This window comes from Mesoplodon mirus, assembly GCF_964341445.2.
Source record: "Mesoplodon mirus genome assembly, chromosome: 10".
In the NCBI taxonomy this organism is placed as follows: domain Eukaryota; kingdom Metazoa; phylum Chordata; class Mammalia; order Artiodactyla; family Ziphiidae; genus Mesoplodon; species Mesoplodon mirus.
In genome coordinates, this window is record NC_138986.1 from 24926141 (window position 1) to 24953104 (window position 26964).

Genomic DNA, 26964 nt, shown 5'->3' on the forward strand with positions numbered 1-26964 from the left:
GTAGCCCCAGCTCGCTGCAACTAGAGAAAGCCCACGGCAACGAAGACCCGACGCACCCATAAGTAAATAAATAAAATAAATAAACTTTAAAAATAAATAAATAAATGTAGTAAACATTTAAGTAAACACCTAAAAAAAGAAACTATTTAAAATATAATACAGGGGCTTCCCTGGTGGCGCAGTGGTTGAGAGTCCGCCTGCCGGTGCAGGGGACACGGGTTCAAGACCTGGTCTGGAGAAATCCCACATGCTGCGGAGCAACTAAGCCCGTGCACCACAGCTACTGAGCCTGTGCGTCTGGAGCCTGTGCTCCGCAACAAGAGAAGGCTGCGACAGTGAGAGGCCCGCGCACCGCGATGAAGAGTGGCCCCCACTCACCACAACTAGAGAAAGCCCTCGCACGGAAATGAAGACCCAACACAGCCAAAAATAAATAAATAAATTCATTTAAAATATAATACAAACCTAGGACTATAAAAGTGTTTTTGGTGGCCTAAGTATGAGAAAAATACAATTCGTGTTTACGGGGAAGAGGTGGCACTCCAAAAATCTATTTGTAAGCAGACGTATGAAATTCAGAACACATTTTCCATCAAAACAATGTTACTGTATTATGATGGTTACCTCCTGTCCTGTTCTGCGAAGATTTAGTCGTTCCTGAGAACTATTTATCCCACGCCTGCATTTTAGGTGAATGGCACTAGCGGTCTAAGTGACGAATCTAACATGACCAGCAGCTCTCCTTCACTCACCGCTGAAGGCTCTCAGCTCCCTCTGCACGGAGGCTCTCCAGCTAAGAGACGCCAACCCCCAGGTCACTCCCTCTTCTCCAGCTAAGAGATGCCAACGCCCAGGTCACTCACCAGTCCATGGCGGGGGGAGGGGGAGGAGGTCCCGCCCTCATGCCTCAAGGTAAGATAACTCCGCAGGACCATCCTAGCTCCAGAGCTACCTGTAATCACTGCATCACAGTTCAACTCCTCCCTCTGCCCGGCCCTGCTTCCCTCACTCCCCCACCAGTAACGATTCCAAGAGCATGTTCAGTAAACCTCTGGCAGGTAAATCTTTGTCTCAAACACTATTTCCAGAATCTAAGACAAGTGGCTAACCCTTAGCAAGCTCATATCGTATAAGTCAGTCACTGTGTGTGTGTGTGTGTGTGTGTGTGTATATGTATATATATATGTATATATATATATGTGTGTGTGTGTATATATGTGTATATATATGTATATATATGTGTGTGTGTGCATATATATGTGTGTGTGTATATATATGTATATATAAATAATACATAATAGATATAGATATCTTATTATATATGTATGGGTAGGTACTATAATCCCATTTTAAATATGCAGAAACTGAGGATCAGAGAAGTCAAATGACTTGCCCCAGATTACAGAGCGAGTGATTTGAGGAGCCAGGTCTACTGAATGCAAGGCCAATCACCAGGTAAACTGACTCCATCTACTTCAAAGAACTGTTGAATGAATGAAGGCAAACTCAGCAGCCCAGGGGTTCTGGTGGCAGTCAGGAATGAGTGGAGTGGTGAACCATGGTCATCCATAAAACAGGAATTTATAAAAGGACTTGGGATCCAGGCCCATTAAAAAGTAGATACTATGACCAAGGTTCATATATTTTTAGGCCTCAAGCAAAAAACCAGTGGCCTAATGGAACCAGAATTCCAGAATGAGGGCTTCCCTGGTGGCGCAGTGGCTGAGAGTCCACCTGCCAATGCAGAGGACACGGGTTCGTGCCCCGGTCCAGGAAGATACCACATGCTGCAGAGCGGCTAGGCCCGTGAGCCATGGCCGCTGAGCCTGCGTGTCCGGAGACTGTGCTCCGCAACGGGAGAGGCCACAACAGTGAGAGGCCCGCGTACCGCAAAAAAAAAAAAGAATTCCAGAATGAAACTACGTGGGTATAACCCACTGCATGATTACTAGATCCTAAAAATAATGACTGGCAAATCCTGTCCACCTACAATCAAAATGTTGCAATATGTGCAGACAGATGTTTACTACATAGGAAGAGGACAGTGCTTTTACTCCAGTCCCCACAGAAATCTTCATACACTTTCATATCTAAAATAAAGCTTCATTTCTAAAAATACTAATAAATTTCTTTTTAGGGCTATAAAGTCCCTACAGTTGACATGCAACTTACCCAAGAAGCACAACTGCAACTAGTTCAACTCCTTCAATTACAACCCCGCCCTGGCTTCCCCAAGCTTTCCCTAACTAGCAAATCTTTTTTTATAGAATCAGTAGTTATTTATAACTACTGACTAACAGTGAAAAACTAAGAACTAATATTATCCTACCCTGGTGTCCATGCTGCCCAAGAACCACAAGACATAAAACCATTCTACAAACTCCATACAACTACAAACAAACACTATTAACTTTAGGTGAAGTCATCAAGTTTGCACGTTTGCAGATGTAGATCACAACTGACTCGAACAGTGAGAACAAACTGTTTAAAAGATTAATAGAATGTAGATTTACTACACCCTTGGAATAACTGTTTGATTCGTAATATTTATAATCACAAAATCTAATGTCACAGCTAAATAAAATATTGAAATATACTTAGAAATACCATAATAGTTGACTGTCATTTTTAAATTTAAAAATAATTGGGCCTTATCAGTTGATTCTGAGAGTTTGCACATATCAGTTGCCCCTTCCTTTAAAAATTCACCAATGGCATCTCTCCCACCCCTACATTACACAGCACAGCTTTAAATGGCAAAAAACAAACAACAGAAAAAAAGCATTTATAATTTCCTTATTTACCAATTTTGCACACGGGAGGCCTCAGCATCTATGTTCAATTATCATCAACTGCAGTGAGAGGTTCTTCAAATTAAGGTGCATCGTTCACTGAGACTTCACACCAGGTCAGAACCAAGAATGTGGCAACATAAAATTCAACTCACTGCTCTAACATAACTCAAGTTTGTCCCTTCTCTAACTGTAATTACTGCAGTGTTTGCCCCATTTCTTCCTCCCCCCCCATTCATTTAATAAAACAAGCTCCAAATCAGAAATACATACCTTCACACAGATATATACAGAATTGCTAAATATACCTTAGATTGCCACTTCAGAGGAGAGCAGTAATAGGGACACTATAACCATAGCTTAATCTTTACGAATGAGGAGATGCCACCAGTCCTGAGAAAAACATTTCCTCACACCGCCTTAAAGTGGCCTAATCTTTTGGAGAAAGAAGAAGAGGAAACGTCAACCTGAAGCTTCCACTAGGATAATAAAACAGCAGGGTGAGCCAGAAATACCCTGGGAATACCAGACCCATGCAGATGTCCTCTCTTGATTGCCACCTCTCCTTTGATACTTAACGCAGCACTTATAACACAGTAAATGTTTAATATCTTTTGAGTGAGTGAGTGATAGCTATCAGTCACTGATCACTTACTTTTCTTGAGAAACTTTATTAAGCTTGTTACAAATGTAGCAAGCCTTTAAAACAAGTACTGGGGACTGGGTAGGGAAGGGACACTCTGAGCCTCACAGTAACCTTATGAGGAAGCCAGTACAATCAGCACATAATTCTTTTCCCCAACTTTACAGGTGAGGACATTGAGGCTCAGAAAAGCTGTCCTTCCCAAGATGACAAAACTCTAAATGGCTGAGCCAGGAGTCTGTCTTTTTCCTTTTGCTACATCAATACCAAAATGAAGTTTAGAGCGAGGAAAACAAAAGAACATGGAGAAGACATTCTGGCCAAAAGTTGTATTTGCAAACATTCACAAATGGGATGTTTCTGAGGAAAAAAAAAAAAAACCAAGTTCCGATTTCAAAATTGCAGAGACACAGCCAATGGGGCCTAAGGTTCTGTTCCTAATAGGCTACCTTTAATCTCCTCTGTTCAGATCACTGTCAGGTTCTTCTAAGTGCAGGTAACCTGTTTAAAAAGTGAGTGATCTACGTAAAGAATGGCTTCAAAAGCTGAAACCTACAAGTTAAAAGCCAGATATAAAGAACCTAATCTCCCTTCATTAAAATACACCTATATTCCCCGTCCTGAAAAACTGCCTGACAGAAGAATTCAAAGAACAGTCCGAGTCCGAAAAAGTGTTTGCCCTATAACTAAAATTATGTCTCTGCAGTGACAACGGCAATCCTGTCACATCTTCACTATTCCTTAAATGCACCCTCAAAAGGTGCATTCAGGCACTACCTAAGATTATTAGGCTTCCTTCTAAAAATGTGAAGCAGAATTAAATAGAGGATGATTTTTTTTTTTTAACTCCGGGCTGAGAACGGAAGTCAAGTTCAGATTCTCTTCCTTCCTCAAGCGAGCAAGAGAATTAAAGAGCACACCCCCACCCCCAGCGACACACACACACACACACACACACACACACACACACGAACACCCTACAGTAAAAATGTCTTGGGGCCTCTTCACCTGTGGCAATCGACACAGCAAGCCTCGGTTTTCTGGGATTTGAGGCTCTCCTTCACTCTGGGGAGGGGAAGGCGGGTGGGTGAGGGGAGAAGAAGGAACTGGTGCCTAAGTTTTCAATCGGACCATTCTTCTCAACTTGGGCAGCTCTTTTTTTCCTTCCTTCCTTCCTCCCTCCCTTCCTTCCTTCCTCTCTTCCTTCCTTCCTTCCTCCCTCTCCCCGGTCCGGGGCGCACGCTCGGCTTTGCCAGCGCGGGCACGAAGGGCAGGGCCCGAGCGGAGCGCCCCCGCAGCCGGGCACCCAGGAGTCCCTTGGAGTCTGGGGCGCAGGCTGCACGGGGAGTGCGATCTGTGCGCCGCGCGGACACCGAGCCGGGGTCCCCGATCGACCGCCGCCGCCGGGCGTGGGGACCGGGAAGGGGCAGCCGCGGCGGGGCGGAGGGGCGGGGTGAGCACTTCCTGACTCTCGCATTGTCCACGCATCGCCCGCGCCACCCAGGGCCCCGCCGACGCGCCGTCCCCGTCGGCGAGTAAGTTGGCGCTCGCCCCTCCGGCCCCGTCTTACCGTTCTTGGCGTCGCCAGCCGCTGCAGCCCCCGCGGCGGCCGCGGCGGCCGCGGCGCCGGGCCCCGCGCCTCCCGCGCCCGCCGCGCCCCCGGTGCCCGGCACGCCCGCCGCCGCCGCTCCGCAGCCGGCCGCCGCCGCCAGGGCCCCCCCGGCCGCCGCGCCCGCCGCGCCCGCCGCTGCCAGGGCGCCGGCTCCATTTTCCTGCTCGTCCCCGCTGCTGTTGGCGCGCTTGTTTTTGCGTCCGCCTTTACTGTTTTTGGGGTTGGGCATCTCGCGAGTGTCCAGGTGCCCCGCGTCGGCGAAGGCGGCTCCCAGCGGCTCGGCGCCCGGTACGGGAGGCCGAGAACGGAGGGCGCGGGCCGGCGGCTCCTCTGGCGCCCGTCTAGCCGCGCGGCCCGCGCCGCGCCATCCCGGCCGCCGCGCCCTCCCCGGCTTCCTGGAGCCGGCGCGCGGCCACCCGAGGCTCGCAGCCGCGCGGGCGCCGCGGGCTCGGGGCGCAAGCTAGACGCTCCCGAGCCGGAGGGAAAAGGCGGGTCTCGGGCTTGTTTTGATTCGGCTTCTCTGACACGCTCTGGCCCCGCCCCCTCCCGTGACGACACTGGGGATTCGGCCTGGCCGCGCCCACCAGGTGACCTCACGGTAGCCCGGCCCAACCGCGTGACGTCACGCCCCGCGCTGAGTCGGCCACCTTGGAGTGACGTCATCGGGGCGCCCTCACTCCCGGGCCCCTGCTGCACCCCGGTGCCTGCTGACCGACCTTCCTGAAATGGCCCCGAACGCCAATTCAATGGCATCTGGAGTTAGTCGGGGCTCTCCTGACCTTCATGCAATTGAGGCTTAGAACAATATGGTCTGGGAAAAATAGGCGGGCGACCAGAACAGGAATGGAAAGCAGAGGTTTTCTAATTAATCATCCATCGAAAGGCTTTGCCATTCAGAAACAATCGTAGATTCAGAAATTAAAGAAATAGAATTGAGTTCCTAGACAATGGGAAAGCACAGCAGAGTCCGTGAATGGAAGGCGGTCACAGGCTAGTGGTGAAACCGCTCACTCAAACAGGACCCACCATTCCGGGATGTTACTGAACATTGCCTGGGACCAAGAAGCAGGTAGTGCCTGGAGGGGAAACCCAATTCCCTTGGATAGGACTGAGTTGTCCTGAAAGATAGGTGGCCACTGTTGTGAGCAGATGGAGATTAGAAGGTGACACCTGTGATAAGGTAGTGACTTGAGGGGCAGGGGACCCTGGGAAGAGTTTCACATGGCCTCTTTTTCTGCAGCTCTTTTTCTGCTTTATGGAAAACCAGCTCTTTCCCAACCCTCAGGTCTCAGCTCAAACACATCACTTCCTTCATGATGATATAACTGACATACCTCCCCAGAAGAGCTATCAGAAGTATCACCTCATCCATCTCTAATTATGTTGTCAAAGTATAAGTTTACTTATTTCCTGTCTATCTGCTTCTCATATGAAAGCTCCATAGGTAGGAGATTTTATGTGTCTTGGGCACCTCAGCGGACAGCTAGCATATATTTGTTGAGTGTATAAATTAAGTACTTTCCCCATAAACTATGGAGCGAAAACTATGTTAGCTGACAATTTACAGTTCTCCCTTCCTATATAGTATGATCTTCTTTAATTAACCCAGCTCTCCAGTAAAGAACCTTAGGCTGTGTTCTGAAGCATAAAGAGGTAGACAGGGAGGTACCCGCCCTGTGCCCACCTAATGGGGAGACTCTGACTGGGAACTCTGGGCATTTATAGCAGAGTCTGTTCCAGAGCCTGGAGCTACAGGAAAGAGCACTGGATACTCAGGAGCAATTGGTGGTTGGGCTTTTCAGTAGGGAAGTGATGAATCTTTTAATTCCCTAATTTTGTTTGAGGAAAGTGACTCTTTAGAGGGCCACCTCATAGTTATAATAGATATTTTGTGCCTATACTTTCATGTCTATTTCTCCCCCACCCAACTCCCCTAAGCAGTAGAAGAGCCAGGATTGTCTATCTTTCTAACTAATTCTGCAGAGTCTAGCATAAAGCCTGACCCACAGTTAGTGTTCAATAAAATTTTGTTGAATGGAGGATGCCTAAAGCATTCTCCTTCTGGATACATTTTTCTGAACCTTAAAGTCTCAGCTAAATCATCAATTCTCTAGGAAGCCTTCTCTGATACCCCAAAGTTAGATTCATCCCCATGTGCTCCCTGTACCTTGCCCACCACAAGAGCTTGCACACACAGTATTGAAATTGCCTATTTACTTGTCTCTTGTCTGGGACCCCACTAGACTATAAGCTCTGTGATGGCAGAAGCTGTCTGTCTTAGTCGTCACTGTATCCATGGTACCTAATGTGGTGCATGGTACACAGTAGGTATTTAATAAATGCATGAAAAATACATGAATAAGTAAATGGACAAATGCTTTGAAGGTAGATGCAGCAGGATTTGGTGGCCACTTGGACGTGAGGGATGAAGGAGAGCGTTAAGAAATTCTGAATACTGGAGGAAAGGTTGATGGAGGTTAATGAAAGGAAGACTTCAAGGGGAGGGTATTGGTGCTGTGGAGGAATGTAGTGAGTTAGTGTGGGCCACTGGACTTAGGTTAATTTCATTACTGATATCCCTCACTAGACATGGCTGAGAGATCTCAAAATATTTTGGTAACTTTGGCTTTGACTTTTTTTTCTTTAAGTGTTTTGAGTTTTGGTTTTTTCTTTAATGGTGAGGATGAAGAAGCTTTAAAGTACAGGAAAACTGAGATAATTCTTTTCTTGAATAAGCACGTTGCTGTCATGCCATATTGAATCAGAGTAATCGTGCATGTACCCTGCAGACAGACATTCCCACCAGCTGCCTCCCACCTCTACATAACTGAGACTTCAGAGTTGGAAACTTTCCCACAAAAATATCATAATTGGCTCAAAGCACACAGACACCCAGCCAGTTGCTGTTCTTGTTCATTGTGTGAGCCACCTCCTTCTCATTCAAACTGAAACAAAGTGAAAAGGAGGAAGGAGAAGCGGGCCACTTCTTCCATGCCCAACCTTGCTAGTCTATTTTTAGCCTTAGTCAAATTTGACACACAGGCAATAGTTCTGATTTTATTGCAACAACAAAAAAAATGTACTAAATTCAAGATGTTAAAAACAAAACAGGTACAGTTAAAGGATTCCATTTTCTACTTTACATACAACATGTGGAATTTCACAGGAATCCTACTGTTCTAGTCCTTTTATCTTTCCCTTTTCCCCACCGTTTCTGAAGGAGAAAGAGAGGGAGGAGGGAGGGAGGGACGGAGGAAGGAAAGAAAGAAAAGAAAGAGAGAACCAGGCTAAAAAGCACAAGATGGAAGAGATGACACAAAGCCCTCCCCTCAGATGCTTCCGGGGGAAGAACTCTAGGAAAACTGAGGAAGCCACTGAGCTCTGGAGAGCCACACTTGGCTTCTCTTTCTTTAATTTCCCTGATCAACTCATGTGCTCTGAAATAAACTTCAGAAAAATCGTACCTCTACCCAAGGTTTCCTTTCTCCAAACATCATTACTTGCTCCATCACCCAGGTCTTTGCAAAATTCAATAAAACACAGCAACAAATTAAGGTCACCGAAAGTAAACAATTTACACCCTGGAGAAAAGGAACAAGCTAATCTTCAGGGCTGGATGAGAATAAGTGGTCATTGTTTCAATGTCCTTGTTCTGTTTGGGTTTTTCGTTTGAAACTTGTCCCTGTCTTCTGAACTCTCAGAGTGAACTAACTCATCTGGGCCAGAGTTAGCTTGATCTGCTAACATCACTTTAAGTAAATATACCTTGAACAATGTATATTATCTCTTTGCACCAGTTTCTTCCTCTGGAAATAGCTTCTCCTTTGCCCACAGGTTTACTTTGAGGAATAATGATAATTGTGATGACAAAGAACTTTGACAAAAATGGAATACTAATATAAATAATAATATGGATTATTAAATGCCATAGATCTGCTCTCCTATTAGATCATTCCCAATTATCAACAGTAATTTTTTCTCAAATATGTACCCTCAAAATCTCTGTTCAGGCCTTTAGTTTGACTTTTACATTATTTCCATAATATACAAAAGCAGTCACATAAAAGATCAGAATTCTGCTCTCAGTGGCCCCTGTACTGGTTGCTTACTCCACGTCAGTGACTTCTTTGCTCATACTGTTGTCCCAACTCAGCATTAACACTGTCTTGGACCCCAATAATCTAAACAGGATGCTCCTTTCAAGGAATAGATCAAGTATAATCTTTTGCAAGACAGATTTCCCTGGACTCATACCACCCCATACTCTCATTTTCCACCTCTGTGTGCCTACCACCTGGCTCCACCAATGTTTTCCAAACTATGGGTCATATTCTCCTGACAGGTTTTCAAATTAATTCAGAGGGTTTCTCTCAGGATTTTTTGTAAATTGGAATAGAATAGAAAATATCAGAATGCATTGCATATAGAAATTAAGTATTGTTTTGTAAAACATACATATTATTTTGTAAAAGTTAGTTTTACACACACACAAACCCAAACAAATATATATTATATATATATATATATATATATATATATATATATATATATATATATATATATATATATATACTGAGTCATGATGTAAAGTCCATTTCTCATTGTGGGTGCAGACAAATGAACAATGACAACAAAAAAGTCTGAAAGTCACTTGCTATACCATACCATGAAGTATCTGATTTTATACAGGCTCTCTTTCCAAGGTCTTCTCACCACAGGGAGAGCATTTTCTCTCTCCCATTATATTTTAAATTCTCTGAAGATAAGCACCATATCTCATCTTTTATATTTCCTCCGATGAGCCTACCATCAAGAGTGCTTTGGGCTTCCCTGGTGGCGCAGTGGTTGAGAGTCTGCCTGCCGATGCAGGGGACACAGGTTCGTGCCCCGGTCCAGGAGGATCCCACATGCCGCGGAGTGGCTGGGCCTGTGAGCCATGGCCGCTGAGCCTGCGCGTCCGGAGCCTGTGCTCCGCAACGGGAGGGGCCACAACAGTGAGAGGCCCGCGTACCACACACACACACACACAAAAAGAGTGCTTTGCTTACAAGTACAACAAACACATATGAAACAAACAAAAAAATTAATCACCTATTAACCTGAATGGAAACACTTCTTTTCTCATACAGTGGTCCCCTCAGGTCCCCAGGAGATAGGTTAGCAGAGGCTAGCATTGTCAAAGGAGGCTTCACTGGAAAGCGTTGAAGATCAGCCTTTTAAAAAGGCATGAAAGCAAGAATAAGTATGGAGCATACAAAGGGGAGAGAGGAAGCTGTAGACACTCTAGTGTTTGTCAGGTGGAGCTGGAACAATCAGATCACAATGGGCCCAGTGCAGCAGTGGACACACAGCTGGTTACAGTCCAAACCTTGATAACTGCTAAGAAAGCTAGAACTCACCCTCCCTCTTTCCTTTCCTTGCTTTCTTTTTCCCCAATAGTAGTTAATTACTATACTACATATTTTTTATTACTATATGATATATTTTAATGTTTATTTACTTTGTTTACTGTCTTTCCTCACTAGAATGTAGATTTCAAGAGGGTGAGGATTTCTCTGCTGAATCCTCGGTGCTTAAAACAGTGCCCTGCAGATAGTAAGTGTTCGACACATATTTGTGGAATAAAAGAACATATAGAAGAACACCAGAAAAGAATAGTTCAAACCAGAGGTCAAGGGGGGGAAGAAAGAGCCTCTAAAACCATATTACTATGTTCTTGGTAGACATAACATCCTTCTCCCATAGCCAGTGTAATATTTAATCCAAAGGAGACTAGCTTTGTATAACAAGGAGCCCCATGACAGCCATATCTTCTTCAGCAATTGCAGTGACCATGCTAATATCACTTTCTACACCTTATATCTCCTCCCAAACTGGCACTGAAAATTCCAAGACTCTTTTGTCACCTAGATTTCATCTTCAAGATCTTCTTTGTTTCTTTCCAATTAAATCAGTATTTTTCTACACTGCCACTCTAAAGCACGATTTCACCACTATGCTTTCGTCTCTCCTTCAACTGTCTACAAGGTTTGATTTAAATAATACAGCATTGGTCTTCTCTAAATACCTCTTTTAATACTGCACTAGTTCTATTGCTGCCTACCAAACTACCCCACAATTTCGCAGCTCAGAACAACAAACATGCACTATTGCACAGTTTCTGCATCACGAATCTAGGCATGGCTTAGCTGGGTCCTCAGGCTCAGAGTGTCTCACGAGGCTCCAGTCCAGGTATCAGCAGGGATGCAGTCCTGTCAAGTCAAAGCTTATCTGGGGGGAGGATCGCTCCTGAGGTTGTTGGCAGGATTCAGTTCCTCAGGGCCGCTGGCCCGAGGCCTCCCTCATTTCCTTGTCATGTGAGTCCCCACAGAGCGCAGCAGCTTCATAGGCGTGAGCAAGTGAGATAGCAGAAGAGAGTAAACAAGACACAAGCCAGTCTCTTGCAACTTAATTTCACAAGTAACATCCATCATCTTTGCTGCACTCCGTTCCTTAAAAGCAAGTCCCTGGTTCAGCCCACACTCAGGGGAGAGGATCACACAAGGACATGAATACCAGGAGATGGGGATCATTGAAAACCATCTGAGACGTTGCCCACAAGTATGTTAATATATTGCTTGCAATCCAAATTCTAATTCCTAAGGGCTTCAGGTTTAGTTTATAAGACAAGAGGGGTAGATTGTGGTAATCACTTCATAATGTATACGTGTATCAAAACATCGGTCTCGGGCCTCCCTGGTGGCGCAGTGGTTGAGAGTCCGCCTGCCGATGCAGGGGATACGGGTTCGTGCCCCGGTCTGGGAGGATCCCATATGCCGCGGAGCGGCTGGGCCCGTGAGCCATGGCCGCTGGGCCTGCGCATCCGGAGCCTGTGCTCCGCAACGGGAGAGGCCACAGCAGTGAGAGGCCCGCATACCGCAAAAAGAAAAAAAAAAAAAAAAACATCGGTCTCTGTACACTGTAAATATAAACAATTTTTATTTGCAATCTGACAAAAAGAGGGAGAAAAGGTACTGACTTGTTCTGGTTCTTTCTTTTTAAATTACTGTTTCAACTAATCAATCTTTGATGACTAAATTTCACGCATTTAAAACTTTTGCAAAATGACTTTTGCTTAAACTTTTTCAATCATCTTATTCAAAACACTACTGATGGGGCTTCCCTGGTGGCGCAGTGGTTGAGAGTCTGCCTGCCAATGCAGGGGACACAGGTTCGTGTCCCGGTCCGGGAAGATCTCACATGCCGCAGAGCAGCTGGGCCCATGAGCCATGGCCACGGAGCCTGCGCGTCCGGAGCCTGTGCTCCGCAACGGGAGAGGCCACAGCAGTGAGAGGCCCGCGTACCGTAAAAACAAACAAACAAACAAACAAAAAAGCCCACTACTGATGTTTAGAACAAACACACAGTATAGTACATTATTGGATCCGAATGCCTGCTTCAAGGACACAACTTTTTTAAGTGCTAAGGTTACTGCGTGCCTTTTTCCGGAGTTAATTTTGATTGATCTTAAATAGAATTCTCTCTCAAGATTCCTCTTCCTCTTTTATTTCTACTTAGAACAATTTCTACCAAGGGTATCCTGAGGAACACTGCTTACAAAAGATGTGCCTCTATTTCTATGGTTAAATAAGTCTAAGAAACACTGCATATTTTATGAGTCATGATATACATTACTATAGTAAAGACCCTAAGAAGTCCAGCAGTAAAGAAACCTGCTTACTCCTAACTTAGAATTTCCCAAGTTTATACAACCTATAAATTCCTTTACATGTAATACCATTAACATCCTGTAAAACTAGAGTTCTGCTAAATAGTTTTTTGGGAAAATAGTGCCTTTGAGCAAAAAATAACTACTTCTAGCATTAGTGTTCAAGTGAATAGATACAATGGTGAAAATTCAAATGAAAGGTAGACAGTGGATCCCTCTTGTATGCAACCAGTTCTTTGGAAAATGTCTTGAGAAAGATCTTCAAAAACTCTATAAACTCCAGCTGTTATAATAAGGATGCATTAAGTACTAATTCTAAATTATGTAAAACAGCTGAACATTCACGATACTGCTTCCATTTTCAGAAACGTATTTATGCTATCATTATTCCATTGAAGAACAAAAAAATTAGTGTCCACAACCTACTAAGGACTACTTTTTTTTCCAATGGGAAGACATCTTTACCAATATTACAACCAGAAGTAGCGTCCAACTTTTGTTCAGAACTTTTGCTATAATAAATACTCTAGAATCTGAAAATAAATCTCCTGTACCCTCTGAGTATGATAACAGTTCTTTTCTTTGCCTTCACATGAAGAATCAGTTTCACCTTTAATCCAGTTATAAGGGTTGTTATGTATGTTTCTGGAATTAGTTTTGCTTGATAGTTAATAGAATTCTCTCTCAAGATTTCCTTTCCTTCTGCAGAATATTCATTCTGAGTACCTGAATGTAAATATGGTACTGCATGTATTAAAGATGACCACAAGTTTGCTACTCCTCTCTTCAAGTGGTGAAGTCTACTTCCCCTCCCCTTGAGTCTGACTTGGCCTTGTGACTTGCTTTGACCAATTAAAAATGTAGCAAAACTGACGTTGCTCCAGTTCCCATCCCAGCGTTCACTCATACTCTCTTAAAGCCAGACATTATGCTGTGAAGGAGCTTGAGCTAGACTGTGGAATGATGAGAGTCCAGTGGAGGAGGTGACAAAGACTCTTTGCTTTTGACCAAACTTGAATCAGACTCCTCAGGGTCTTCTTGTTGATTAGGCCAGTTTATCAAAAATATCCCACCCTTGGTATCTTATTGCCCTGGCCTGCCCTCAGCAAGAATCCTATCAAGTTGGTTTAGCCAGACTCTCCCTACCCCTGATGTTTTCTCTCAGTATTTTTCCATCCACTGACCCCCACCCAGCTCTGCGGCTGTAAATTCCTAGTGTTTCTTGTTGTGTTTGGAGTTGAGCCCAATCTCTCTCCCCCTGTAAAAAATCTCTCTCCCCCTGAATAAAGTCCGCCTAACCATCTTAAACAAGTTTCAGGAATACATTTTTCCTTAACAAAGGATCTTGGACAGCTGGAAGATAAGAAGCTGTCTTCCAGCCTCAGCCAAGCTCCTAGCTCAATGGTTCTCAGCCTGAGCAGTTTTGCCCCCGGGGGCATTTTTGCTTGTCACTTCTAGCATCTGGTAGGTAGAGGCCAAGGATGTGGTTAATCCTGCAATGCACAGGAGAGCCTCCACAACAAAGAATTATCCCAGCCCCAAATGTAGTGCCAAGGTTGAGAAATCCTGTCCTAGCTGAATGCAGCCATATGAGTCACCACAGCTTCACCATATAGAGCAGATTGTCCAGATGAGCCCATTCAAGCCACAGGATTGTGAGAAATAGTACCTAGCTGCTGTTCTAAGCAGCTCTCAGGATAGTTTCAATGCTTTGCTCTTGTTTAATCACTGAGGAGGGGAAGGGAAGGAGTCCTGACTTGCAGTGTTTGCACCTGCCCAAGGTATAAATGCTCCTACCATGGCCAAGTTTAGGTTACCAACATAAGCCACAGAACACAAGGCTATAAAGAGGTGTGACAGTTGGCTCTGTGAATCAGTAGGACTTGGTTATACTGTCATAGGCAACTGAGGCAACATATGTAAAACGTCTTTTTATATCTGAATTCTAGGCAGGGGCTTTCCCATGTTCCGTTGACCACCTAGTCAGGGGTCTCTACTTATATACTGTCTGTGATCACATTTCTATCAGAAGCTTCTTTAAATGCCGAGACATTGATTCCAGTATGTCTGGCTTGCACAATTTTTTACACCATTAAAACTGTCAAATTGGGTTTAGTCAAGAGGCTCCCACAGAGGATCACAGCATGGACTCCACTCCAAAGTAATGCCACAGCACTCTCAGATCTGTAGTCCTGAGGCAAATGGTCTGATTTGGAATAAAATATTGCTCTCCCTAAACTGTGGGTTTTCTTTGTGAAATGTAACTTCTGAACAATAACTAGAGGATCCAGGCTAAAGTGGAAGCAGGGGTGGGGAGACAACCACCTAGGCCGGTTTTGGGCCCATGCTAAGGCATGCTTTTGTTCAGAAAAAAAAAATTTTTTTTTTTGGCCACTTGGCTTGCAGGATCTTAGTTCCCTGACCAGGGATCGAACCCTGGCCCCTGGCAGTCAAAGAGCAGAGTCCTAACCACTGGACCACTGGGGAACTCCCCAGAAAAAAAAATTTTTTTCCAGATAGACAGAATTTCTTCTAGCACATAAGCCCAAAACATTCTTTGTTATTTCCTAGAGCACCCATTCATCAGGTTTCAGGGTGGACACTGGATTTAGGTTCTATTAAGTGTTATTATAGCTGTGTGGTTAGGAGACTATGCACAGAGCTACACTTCCCGGGTTTCAGGCTTGGCTTACTAGCCGTGTGACCTTCGGCAACTTATTTGTGAAACAGGGATAATAATGGTATCTATTTCAGAGTTAAGACAGATAATTTTTGTGTAGTGCCTAGCACATAGTAAGCTCTCAATAAACAATAGCTATTATTTTTATTAGCAGGAGCATTTGAAGTTTATATTCACTGTTGCTACTCAAAGGCCCTCCTTTTAACTGTAAATGCTATTTAACATTCTACTTTTTTAACTGTAAACAAGTTTTTTTTTCTAAAAGCAGTGCTGGTTCTAGGTCAAGGATAAACTGTTTTCAGCACACAACTTTAGTCTCGTCCAAGAACAAACCACACACTACTTCCTGTTGTGTGCAAATACGGGTACCTTAAAGAGACAGTCAAAACCAGGGACACACACGGATGCGAAGATTGCAACAGAGTGCACTCTGGTGTACACAGCTGGCAGCCAGAATGGGAGAAGATTATAAGAAGCAATGCTTTCTTTGCCCAAGAGTTTGAAGTTGATTTGTGTGGGTATAAGAAGTTTTTGCAAGTTACTAGATTAAAAAATAATGCAATGAAAACAGTATTTTTGGAAGAATAGTCTGACAGTAACATTCAGGACTGACAGGATAGAAAAGGTGGTGACTCAGAAGCCAGCAGAAAATCTACTGTATCATTTTGGGGATGAGATCGTGAGAGTTTGGGATTAGGAAGTCAACGGGGAAACCAGAGGAAGGGATGTACATGACAGACATTTTGAAGGAAGAAATCATAGGCCCTAAAGACAAAAATCTTTGACCTTAAAGAAAGGCAATCTCCCATATGCTAACACATATATATGGAATATAAGAGAAAAAAATGTCATAAAGAACCTAAGGGTAAGACGGGAATAAAGACACAGACCTACTAGAGAATGGACTTGAGGATATGGGGAGAGGGAAGGGTAAGCTGTGACAAAGTGAGAGAGTGGCATGGACATATATACACTACCAAGTGTAAAATAGATAGCTAGTGGGAAGCAGCTGCATAGCACAGGGAGATCAGCTTGGTGCTTTGTGACCACCTAGAGGGGTGGGATAGGGAGGGTGGGAGGGAGGGAGATGCAAGAGGGAGGAGATATGGGAACATATGTATCTGTATAACTGATTCACTTTGTTATAAAGCAGAAACTAACACACCATTATAAAGCAATTATACTCCAATAAAGATGTAAAAAAAAAAGAAAGGCAATCTCATCGATATCTTATTTGGTTTAGATGGATACCATGAATTTCAATACCCACAAATAAATTGGTAGCACATTCCATTCTGGGAAAGCCCATAAGGGTAAAAAAGAACCCAATATTTACCCTATTGGTCTGTTTGCTTTTAAAGAACAAAATTAATTTACTATTAATCAAGATTTGAAAGCTCTAGTTAACACTGGGCGTTTTGCCATTAAAAGATGTTGCCCAGTGAGCTAGATGTCTTTTGTACCAACTCTGGATTAAGCCAACAATCCTGGGTTCAATGGTTTCTCAAGACAATTTTAAGTTTCAGTCTGAGATGAAAGAAGTGCCAGACATTTCCTGCCCAGCCTTCTAGGTGACTCTATTTCCTAACCTAGTATCCAAAGAAGTAGATTTAACTACTCAACATGTATTTTTCTGGTACCAATTTTATGCAAAGCTCTGTAATAGATGGATAGCAAGCACCGTTCATTTATAAGTCACAAAGGTGTCATGACCATAGCATGAACAGGTTAAACAGAAGGAATTTTAGATTTGCTCCATCTATTTACCTTTAACTCACGTATGGGATATCTTCTGACTTCTTGTCTATAGGTGACAATTTGATTCACAGTCTTTTCCCTTTGTCTTACCACAGAAGAGAAAACAGGCATGGATCAAATTACCAGCTGATTCTTTTCTATTTTATAATGACAACTGCATTTGGTTTTTTTTCAAAATATTTACTGAGCATATAATGAAGGTCTGTGCCAGATCCAACTTCAGTGATGAAGAAACAAACCCAGTCCACTCTCATGGAGTTCAGAGCCTGGTGAGAGAAAGCCACAGATAATGTCCTTATTCTCATGTCTTTCTTCAAAAGGACTTACAGAGAACAAAGAGATGTGCAACATAAGAAAATGAAGTATATTAGAAGAAATGAGAAAGATAAGGCAAAGGGAAAGCAATGATGGGATCATACAATAGAGGTGGACTAATACACAAAATAAATACAGTGAAGGCCTACATGTATTTGCTAAGGATCCACTAGGAATTTGCCTCTAAGCTTTTTAGCAATCTCTGTAAAAGAAGAAACATGGTCAGTTACACAATCCACAGGTTCCACCAGATAAAAGCGGACCAACTACTCAAGAAAAATATAGCTAGTCCTGATATAAGGCCAAACAAACCAACCCCCAAGGATCCTATAAATGCAATACTATTGATATCCTGAAAAGCATCCTCAATAATATCCTTATAGCGAAGGAGTGGAGCTATTTCTTATAGCACATCTCAGTGTGAGCTGATGTCTTATCATCAAAGTCCAGTTCAGTAAAAGCAATTTTACATGGTTTTGCCTAAGCAGAAAAATTCATTATAATGTGGTAGAAATATGCATAAAGTTCTATGGGAGAACAGAGGGGACACAACTGCAATTTCATTGTTCAAACTGTTGGAGCATGGGACTTCCCTGGTGGTGCAGTGGATAAGACTCCGTGCTCCCAATGCATCTAGTTCCCTGGTCAGGAAACTAGATGCTACATGCATGCCGCAACTAAGAGTTAGCATGCCACAACTAAGGAGCCCTCACGCCACAACTAAGGAGGCCGCATGCCGCTCCTAAGGAGTCCGGCTGCCAAAACTAAGACCTGGTGCAACCAAATAAAAAAAAACCAAAACCACTGCTGGAGCAGATGTCATCATTGAGGAAAGATTCTGGGAACTTCTATTCAATTTCCAAAGGAAATATGCAAGTTTTGCTGCAAACACCTAACCTTCTTAAAACTCGAATTTTTATTATGGATGCAATATTGTTTTAAAAGGGCATTCTCACCATGGCAAAATTCACATTAAAAAATCAAAAGACACTATCAATTGAAAGATTCTCATTTTCTCTACAGGGTATATATCTCAGCTCACCTTTAATATTAAATATGATGAATAATAAATTGAGGGAAAAAAAGAGTCTACTAACCTGAGGGGTGGGTACCCACAGAATCGATGAGAGGTTAGAGTTATATGAAGTTTATAGTAGGCTCCCCCGCAAACCCAAGACCACAAAACAAAGGGAGTTCTTGGGAGATGAGTTCTGATTCCATGTTAAACTGCATTAAAAAAAAATGATATGGTCAGGAGTTAGATTTCTACCTGATAATAGAAAAAGAAAGAGCAAACAGAAAAAGAGGTTGTCGACATAATTCACACATCTGGTATCAAAGAGTCTTACATTGCTAATCCATTCAATGAAAAGGGGTGACAAGGTTTGTCTTGAAGGGAAAGAAAAGCAAAAAGAATGTAAATGCTTCTATGGTTGGTTTTATGAAGGAAGTATTATTCTTCAGTATTCAAACAGGTGTGAAAGGGAAGTGGCATTTTCCAGCTCTTTGTACCACGACCAGCTTCCTCATCAACAGGTACAGGGCAGCCTGGGTGAACCAGCCAAGTGAGTGACAGAAGGGTCTCCATAGCACAGTGACTGAGATTAACACCCGATAACAAAGGATAATGTTAAATCTCCACAGATAAAAATGCACAAAACGAGAATGATTGGCACAGATGAGAAATCCACTTGCCCAGCACCAGTCAAAGAGCACCGAGAACCATTCGCATTGATTCTCTGTCTCCCAGTACCTGTGATTAGCTGCTGAGATTACAAAACAATAGTTAAGATCTTCACCCAGCCGTGCTTTAGATACTAAGGTTGACAACATTTTGTGCGTGACAGAAATAAAAACCGAGTATTTCAAATCCATCTGCCACCCTGTAAAGAGGGTGGAGCATTCAGCTTAAGAACCTTTTGTCTGCTGAGCACAAATGAAGTCATCCTTGGTACTCCAGACACTTGGAGACGGTATTAAGTGATGGGTGAGGAGGCGTGGGCGTGAGATCTATTTCTAAGCAGAGAGAGGGGAAAGGTGGGCGGGGAGGAAGCTGGAGGTGTTATGAAAGGGGAGGGAAGAGGAAACACAGGGAGCTAGCGACGCATCAACTGGCGGGAGGGAGAGGGAGAGATCTGGGGGAGAAAAGAGATTTGAGGAAGGAGACTCGCCTCTTCGAGGAGATGTTTTGCCCTGTAACCAACTGCCCCAGTCTCCATATACGCGTATATCACAATATAAAACCTTGTGTAAAATACCAGTAAATATATCACAATATATCACAATAAAAAACCTCGTGTAAAATACCACTGGCTTCCGGGGTGGATTTTCTTTGGGGGAGCCAAAAGTCGTGTTTGATCCTACTTCACAGCTGGAGTGGGGCGAGAATAGAGGAGGCCCTGAGAGGACAGTCACATCCATCCAGTGTATTTTCCTAACTCTGTGACGAGCCAATAAAAATCATTGAAAGCCTGCAGCCATCTTTGTCTCCACATCACTCTTCCCACTTCATCCACTGCGTGTCCAGATCCTGTAGATTCCGCCTCCCCAGTCTCTCACAAGTAGACCTCTTTCCTTTCTATTCCCACCACCATTTCCCCTGTATGACCTCCCCTGACTTCTGGCAGGGCTCAATCTCTCCCAGCCCTCAAGACCCGCCACCCTTTTCTGTAATTCACTTCCCCCTTGGATCTGTTCTAACTTATATTTTGAACTATTGATATTTACGCAGACACTGACTCTCTGAGTACACCGGCAGCTATATGAGAGCTGCGTTCTCCTCAACTTTATAGATTTGACAAATAGCGTTTAGGAAATCTTTGTGGAAGCAAAGGAGGGAGAAGGAAAAGGGAATGAAAAGGGAAGTAGAAAGGGATGGAATAAAATGAAAGGGTAGAGAAAGAAGGGAGTGGAAGAAATTCAGTAGCATCTTTTTATCCGGGGTATGTAATAGGTCTTCCGTACAAGTTTAATTTTGTCTCTTCTCAAAATAATCTTTTCTGTACTTTTTCTTTTTTCGTAACCGCATCCTTATTTTATTTGGAATAGGTGACTCACACAGCATTGATACATATTCAAATACCAGTGTTTAGCCCCACATTTCCCTCTTACCCTAATACCTCTTCTACTTTGATTTTCTTTACAATCAATGTTCTTTATTCTTAAGATAGTAGAAAAATAGACTCAAAAGTTTGGAGGCTGTTCTAAATAATTTTATTCTACTACATACTTCATTTATCCTTCCTGAGTATCAGAGGTATTTCATGAGGGCCAGTATGTTATATATTTCTAAAATGATTATTTTTTCTCATTTCTCTGGCTCAGAGAAATCTGACAAGAACCTCTGCAGCTGCACTGGTTATAGTCTCAGACTGATCCCCAGCCAGGTGCAAAGGCAATGGCTGTTTATTAATATACCCCAGGCCAGCTGTTGTCTTAACATGTGCAATGCCCAGGCCCTGGGGAGGAGGACTCTATTTTATCTGCAGCCTCCCCTTTTTGGGTAAGGAATAAACTTTGCTATCAGTTTTGAAATAGCTTCTAATAAGTTAAAAGAAATAAATTTTGTTTTATGCAATATATTTTTCACCCAAAACACCAATGATAGACCCTAATGTCTGCTGTGAAATGATTGGTGAAATGATGTATGTGATTTCACTCGAGTCTGCCATGGAAATCAATCCTCCATGAAAGAACCCTGTAATCGGGTATAATTGAACATAATGAACAGGTAAAACATGAAACAAAAGAACACATTGGCAGGTAATATGTAAGAGGACCAAGGGAATACTCGTAAAAGGGAGACAAGACAATATAGGTGGTATTTCAGTTTTTAAAACTACTAACAAAGTTCTCTAAGGAACCCTCCAAATAGCGAGAGGGGCTCAGCTTGCAAATAGGCCATGCTCTCCATTCTGTCCCTTTTAAGTTTGTGCCTTATTCATAAATACTTGATCATCATCATTCATAAATACTTATCATCTAAAATCAGAGAGGCGGCAGAAACCAAAGTATTCTGTGTCAGATTTATTTTATCCAAAGTCATACAATCTTACATTGGGAAGAGACCTTGCAATCTGAACTCCTGTTGAGCCCTGGAATTCCTTCTACCAAGTCCTGAAGCAGATGATCATTTAGCCTTAGACTGACTCCAAACTTGCTTCATCATTTAGCCTTAACTTGAACTCTTCCCATGACAGTGAGCTAAGGCAGGCTACTACATTATTGGAGATTTTTGTTTCCCAGAAAGTTCCTCTGTACGTTAAGGTGAATCTTGCTTCCTTATAATTTCTCTTGATTGATCATAGTTTTGCTCTCTGGAAGATTCTATGTTATAATTTGTGGAGAAACCCTTGAGTAGATAGAGTGACCATTTAAGATATCCTAGGTCTGAAGTGTAGAGAATTAAGAGAGGTGAAATAAGATACATACTTATATATCCAACAATGCCTTTGGATCAAAGTAAATAGCATATCTCATTATTCCAACTTACATTCACAATATGTAGTGTATACAGTTAAGATTTAAAGGTATGTCACCCCTAAGTACGATGTGATACCTTCTCTAACTAAACTCAGCCGTCATCCCTCAGTTTCTTATATTGTTCCAATTTCTGTGATCTCCCTAGCCTAAAATCAAGCAGGTGGAAGGCTTTGGGAATAAGAGACATAGGAAAATAATTTTTCCAAGAATTTTTTCCCTGAAAATATTAGGGAATGGCATTTCTTTTTGTTTAATTTTTAGCCCAATAAACTTGATGTTAAAATTTGTGACATATAAACAGAGAGGCCTTGGGAGACATCTGCATCACTCCAGACTCAGGCAAATCTACAGTCTTTGCAAACAACACCTTGAAACTCTACCACTTCCCCTGCTTCTGAGGTTAAAAGCAAGTGCTTGCCCTCATTACTCTACTTAAGATCTTATCTTCTGTAGTTTTTCTTCCTCTGATAGGCTGCCCTGGGCACAGTAGAAAAGTGCTTTGATATTTGCTTTCCTCCAGGCTCAAACTAAAAGAAGACCATCTGGAAAATACACTCGCGCTCACACATACACACGCACGCGCACACACAGCATTAGTCTATGCATTTCTAACTTTCCTTCCTCATTTGTGATGGATAAATCACCATGTCCTCTGCTTTGGGTTTTTATAACCATAACTTCATAAAAGAGATTTGTTCACTTCAAGTAATTAACTTTTTCTTCCTCTAAACAAATTTCGAAAGGGATATATTTTCAACACTGTAGATTAGTTCTCTTATAGGTTACTAATATGCTGAATTCCTTTTGAACCACAACAGAGCATATATTTCCATCATATGCTTCAAAGAATATAGCAGACTGAGTTCTAGAAAGCAGGAGTGCTTTCTAGAATTGGATACATTTTTTTAAACCAAATGGCCAAATTAAGCCAGATTATGCTGGGAATCTGAGATATTTAAAAATCATTAGAATTGACAGAATAAAGAAATGCCTATTTAAATGCAAAATAATTCTTTTTCTCTTTACCTTTTTAAGGTCAGTGAAAGTTCTCACAATTTTACAGCTGTTAAAAAAATTAAACTATATAACATCTACTTTCATAAATATTTATCCAGTTTAGTCTTAAAAAACAAGCCAGAGGCAGTACTTTACACATGTTTGCAAATAAGGAAACAGGCTGAGGAAGGAAGAGCTGAGACAGCCTCAACATCCCAGGAGCCAAACTTGTCTCATGACATCAGAGCCCAGGTGTGTCCACTACAGCATCACTATTCTACTAATCTGTGGGTTCACTTTGGTCTGCTATTCCAAGTAAAAAAGACCCTTGCATTTACTCTCTAAATAGTTATATTCCAAACATCATTAGCTTAGTAAATCTTGACATTTTTCAGATGATTCTTCATTCATGGACTGAGTAAGCCAGGTCCTTTGCAGGAGATTTCCAAAAATAAAAAATAAATTGGAACAGATGAACTAAAAGACAAGTTTTAATTTTTTTTTTTTTTTTTTTGCGGTATGTGGGCCTCTCACTGTTGTGGCCTCTCCGGCTGCGGAGCACAGACTCCGGACGCGCAGGCTCAACGGCCATGGCTCACGGGCCCAGCCGCTCCGCGGCATGTGGGATCTTCCCGGACCGGGGCACAAACCCATGTCCCCTGCATCGACAGGTGGACTCTCAACCACTGCGCCACCAGGGAAGCCCTAAGTTTTAATTTTAAAACTAGTAATTCTAGGGACTTCCCTGGCAGTCCAGTGGTTAAGACTCCAAGCTTCCACTGCAGGGGGCACAAGTTCAATCCTTGATTGGGGCACTTAGATCCCGCAGGCTGCACGGTGTGGCCAAAAAATAAATAAATAAAATAGTAATTCTATGAGATTACACACAGACACACATCAAAGCAAGAAACAAACATATACTTAAACAGACAAATTAGGGTATGTGAGAATCCTGCTTTATGCAAGACAGAGCCTCATCCTTAGACAAACATTAAAATGACCTGGAAATTTCAAAAAATAAACTGTGAGAGCCTCACCCTCAGAGATTATGATTTAATTAGCCTGGCAAAGAGCTCCCAAATTTAAAGTTTTTCTTAAACTTCTTAAAAAGAACTTCTTTAAAGGTCCCTGGGTCATTCTAATGTGCAGCCAGGACTGTGTCTGTGGGGAATTTGGAGAATGGAAGCCAGGCAGAGGACAGTTCATACTTTCTCTTCTTGAGAGTCAACATTTCTGCTTGTATTAAAGAGATTGTGGTGATAAATACCACAAGAGGCATGCACTGGTATTAGTCTTGGAAGGCTTTTAAAGGAGATGAGGCTTAAGCAGAATTTTCAAAGAGAACAGAGTGTAGTTTTACTAGGAGAATAGAGGAGCCCAGATTAGGTCAGGGAGGTAGACGTGTAAGAGTGAATTATGTTCAGAGCTGGAACAGAGCTTTTAACTGAGAACAGTTAAGGAATACCAAGAAACCCATGATCAAAACTTTGTTTCTTCTAGGCACTCAGTAATTAAATTTCATTGTAATTGAATTGAAATAATCTTAATGGAAGATCATTAAGAGGCTCAGATGAAGTTCTATATTTATCATTGTGTCCCTGTGTCCGTTTAATCCTGGGTCTGCTCTCAGAGATTTAGAAATACTGTGACCCAAGGATCATTCTCTTCACTCTCCCTTCCTACCGCATATTACCTTTATTTGAATGGAAATGCATACTCGTAGTAATATCTCCTCCTTATTTTCAGCAGACCAAATGTTACACTGACCCCATTCAATCAAAGATAATTCTGAGATAATATAAAATTTCCCATTATCCCAAACATAGTGGGTAGCTCTTAAGGTCCTGTGATGATGGTCCCATGACCATGGGGGGAAATGGATTATATTAATATTTCACTAAAACATTTCCGCTGAACTTTAGAATCTAATAATACCATTAGAGTTATACCTAGTTCCTTGTTAAAAATTGTAAAATATTTCTCATCCTGTTTTAAATATTACTTTTGTTTCCAAGAGACAGTAGAGCCAAATAAGGATAGTTTGTGAGGTATATGAAGAAGCTATTCACTGGCTAATTAACTGAGAGTGAAATGTTAAGGAGACTTGCTTGAAAATCCAACATGACCTTCCTGTACCATCTCTCCTTGAGGACCATGCCATCAACGCTTAAAGATCAGTACCTGTACCTCCAATACCAAACACAGCAGCAGCTATCATCAACAGGTAGCAAGACATGGCAGGATGAAACAGAGCATCCGTATCATCTTCAGGTGGAAGCATGGCATAAGGTATGCTGGACATTAATAGGACCTGTGGGAATGGTGTAATATCTGACCTTGCAGAATATTGAAAGAGTCACAGGCTGTCTTTGAGGCCACTACCCCTCAATCATAAATGTATTCATTCACCCATTCATTCATTCAGCAAACACTGAGACTGCACTATGTGCAAGACGCTGAATAGGCCAGGCTACTCTCCGCTCTCACAGGGCTTTGTGGGGGAAAATTGTCAATAAACAAGTAAGCAGATTTAAAATTATAATTAGAAATTGAAAAATAAATATCGTGAAGGCAATAAACAGCGGGTAACGTAAGCGACTAATGAGAAGGCACCAGCCCTGCACACAGTCAGGAGAAGGAATTTTTTTTGGCCATACGGGGGCCTCTCACTGCTGTGGCCTCTCCCGTTGTGGAGCACAGGCTCCAGATGCGCAGGCTCAGCGGCCATGGCTCACAGGCCTAACCACTCCGTGGCATGTGGGATCTTCCCAGACCGGGGCACGAACCCGTGTCCCCTGTATCGGCAGGTGGACGCTCAACCACTGCGCCACCAGGGAAGCCCTGATGTCTTTTTTTAAAATGCACGCTGATATGACGGCTGTCACATACAATCTAACAGAATTGTTTCGAATGAAGTTAAAGACAACTAAGTGTGACTAGAGCCATTTTACGGAAAAAAACAAACAAAACTTTTGGCCAACCCAATATATAAGAGTAGGGAGGGAAGGCCTGGGTGCCAGCCAGACCTCTTCTCAACCCCAGAGGAGATCTCCACCAAGATATAATATTGGGGGGAGGTAGTAGAATGCTATACATTGCCCCCCCTGAAACCTCCACCTGGTGTTGTCCAGAAAATACTCCAATAGCAGGCTGGGCAATTATTTCCATCCTTAGGCATGAGTATCTGGGAAACCACCAAATTAACAGAGGAATGGGAACCAGGAAGATCAGGAATGGAGACCAGGAAGACCTTTATACCGTCTTGGCCCCAATCCTAATACGTTATGGAGTGATGGAATTTTGTCTTGTCTTGGAACTAAAGTTATAGGTAATATATCAGCTTCCTGGGCGTGGTGGGGGGTGGGGGTGTGGTCATAACAAAGTACCACAAACCAGGTGGCTTAAAACAACATAAATATATTGTCTCACAGTTCTGGAGGCTAGAAGTCCAAAATCAAGTTGTTGGCAGAACTTGCTCTTTCTGAGGTCTCTGAGGGAGAATCTGTTCCATGCTGCTCTCCTACCTTCTGGTAGTATGAAGCTTGTAGATACATCCCTCCAACCCCCTCTCTTCATGTGACATTCTCCCTGTGTGATTGTCTCTGTGTCCAAATTTCCCCAAGTCATAAGAACGGTAATATGAACACCAGTCATATTCGGCCATGACCTCATCTTAACTTGATCTTCTGCAAAGACCCCAATTCCAAATAAGGTCATGTTCACATGTACTGGAAATTAGGATTTCAACATATTTTGGATAAAGGATGTAATTCAACCCATAACAGGTATCAACCTGGCTCTCTATACTGTGAGAGACAAAAAAGTGTCTATCAGTAAGATGCTCAGATCAGGATCTGATCCCGCAGGATCAACTACTCAGCCATTGGGAAGAAGCTACCATGAGGATGGATACTGTCAGTGGGCTCCCCCTACTGGAAGAGTCAATGATATGTTCAAACCACTCTCATCCAGCTGCAT

At 42.8% G+C, this 26964-nt stretch overlaps 1 protein-coding gene across 1 annotated transcript in view; it reads right to left on the minus strand.

The window, feature by feature from the left end:
* Nucleotides 1-5524, minus strand: part of HECA (hdc homolog, cell cycle regulator) — a 45920-nt gene extending 40396 nt beyond the window's left edge. The window contains exon 1 of the mRNA XM_082633741.1: nucleotides 5006-5524. Coding sequence (XP_082489867.1) covers nucleotides 5006-5276 — 271 coding nt within the window. The 5' untranslated portion in view covers nucleotides 5277-5524. The remainder of the gene's footprint in view (nucleotides 1-5005) is intronic.
* Nucleotides 5525-26964: the final 21440 nt, after the last annotated feature.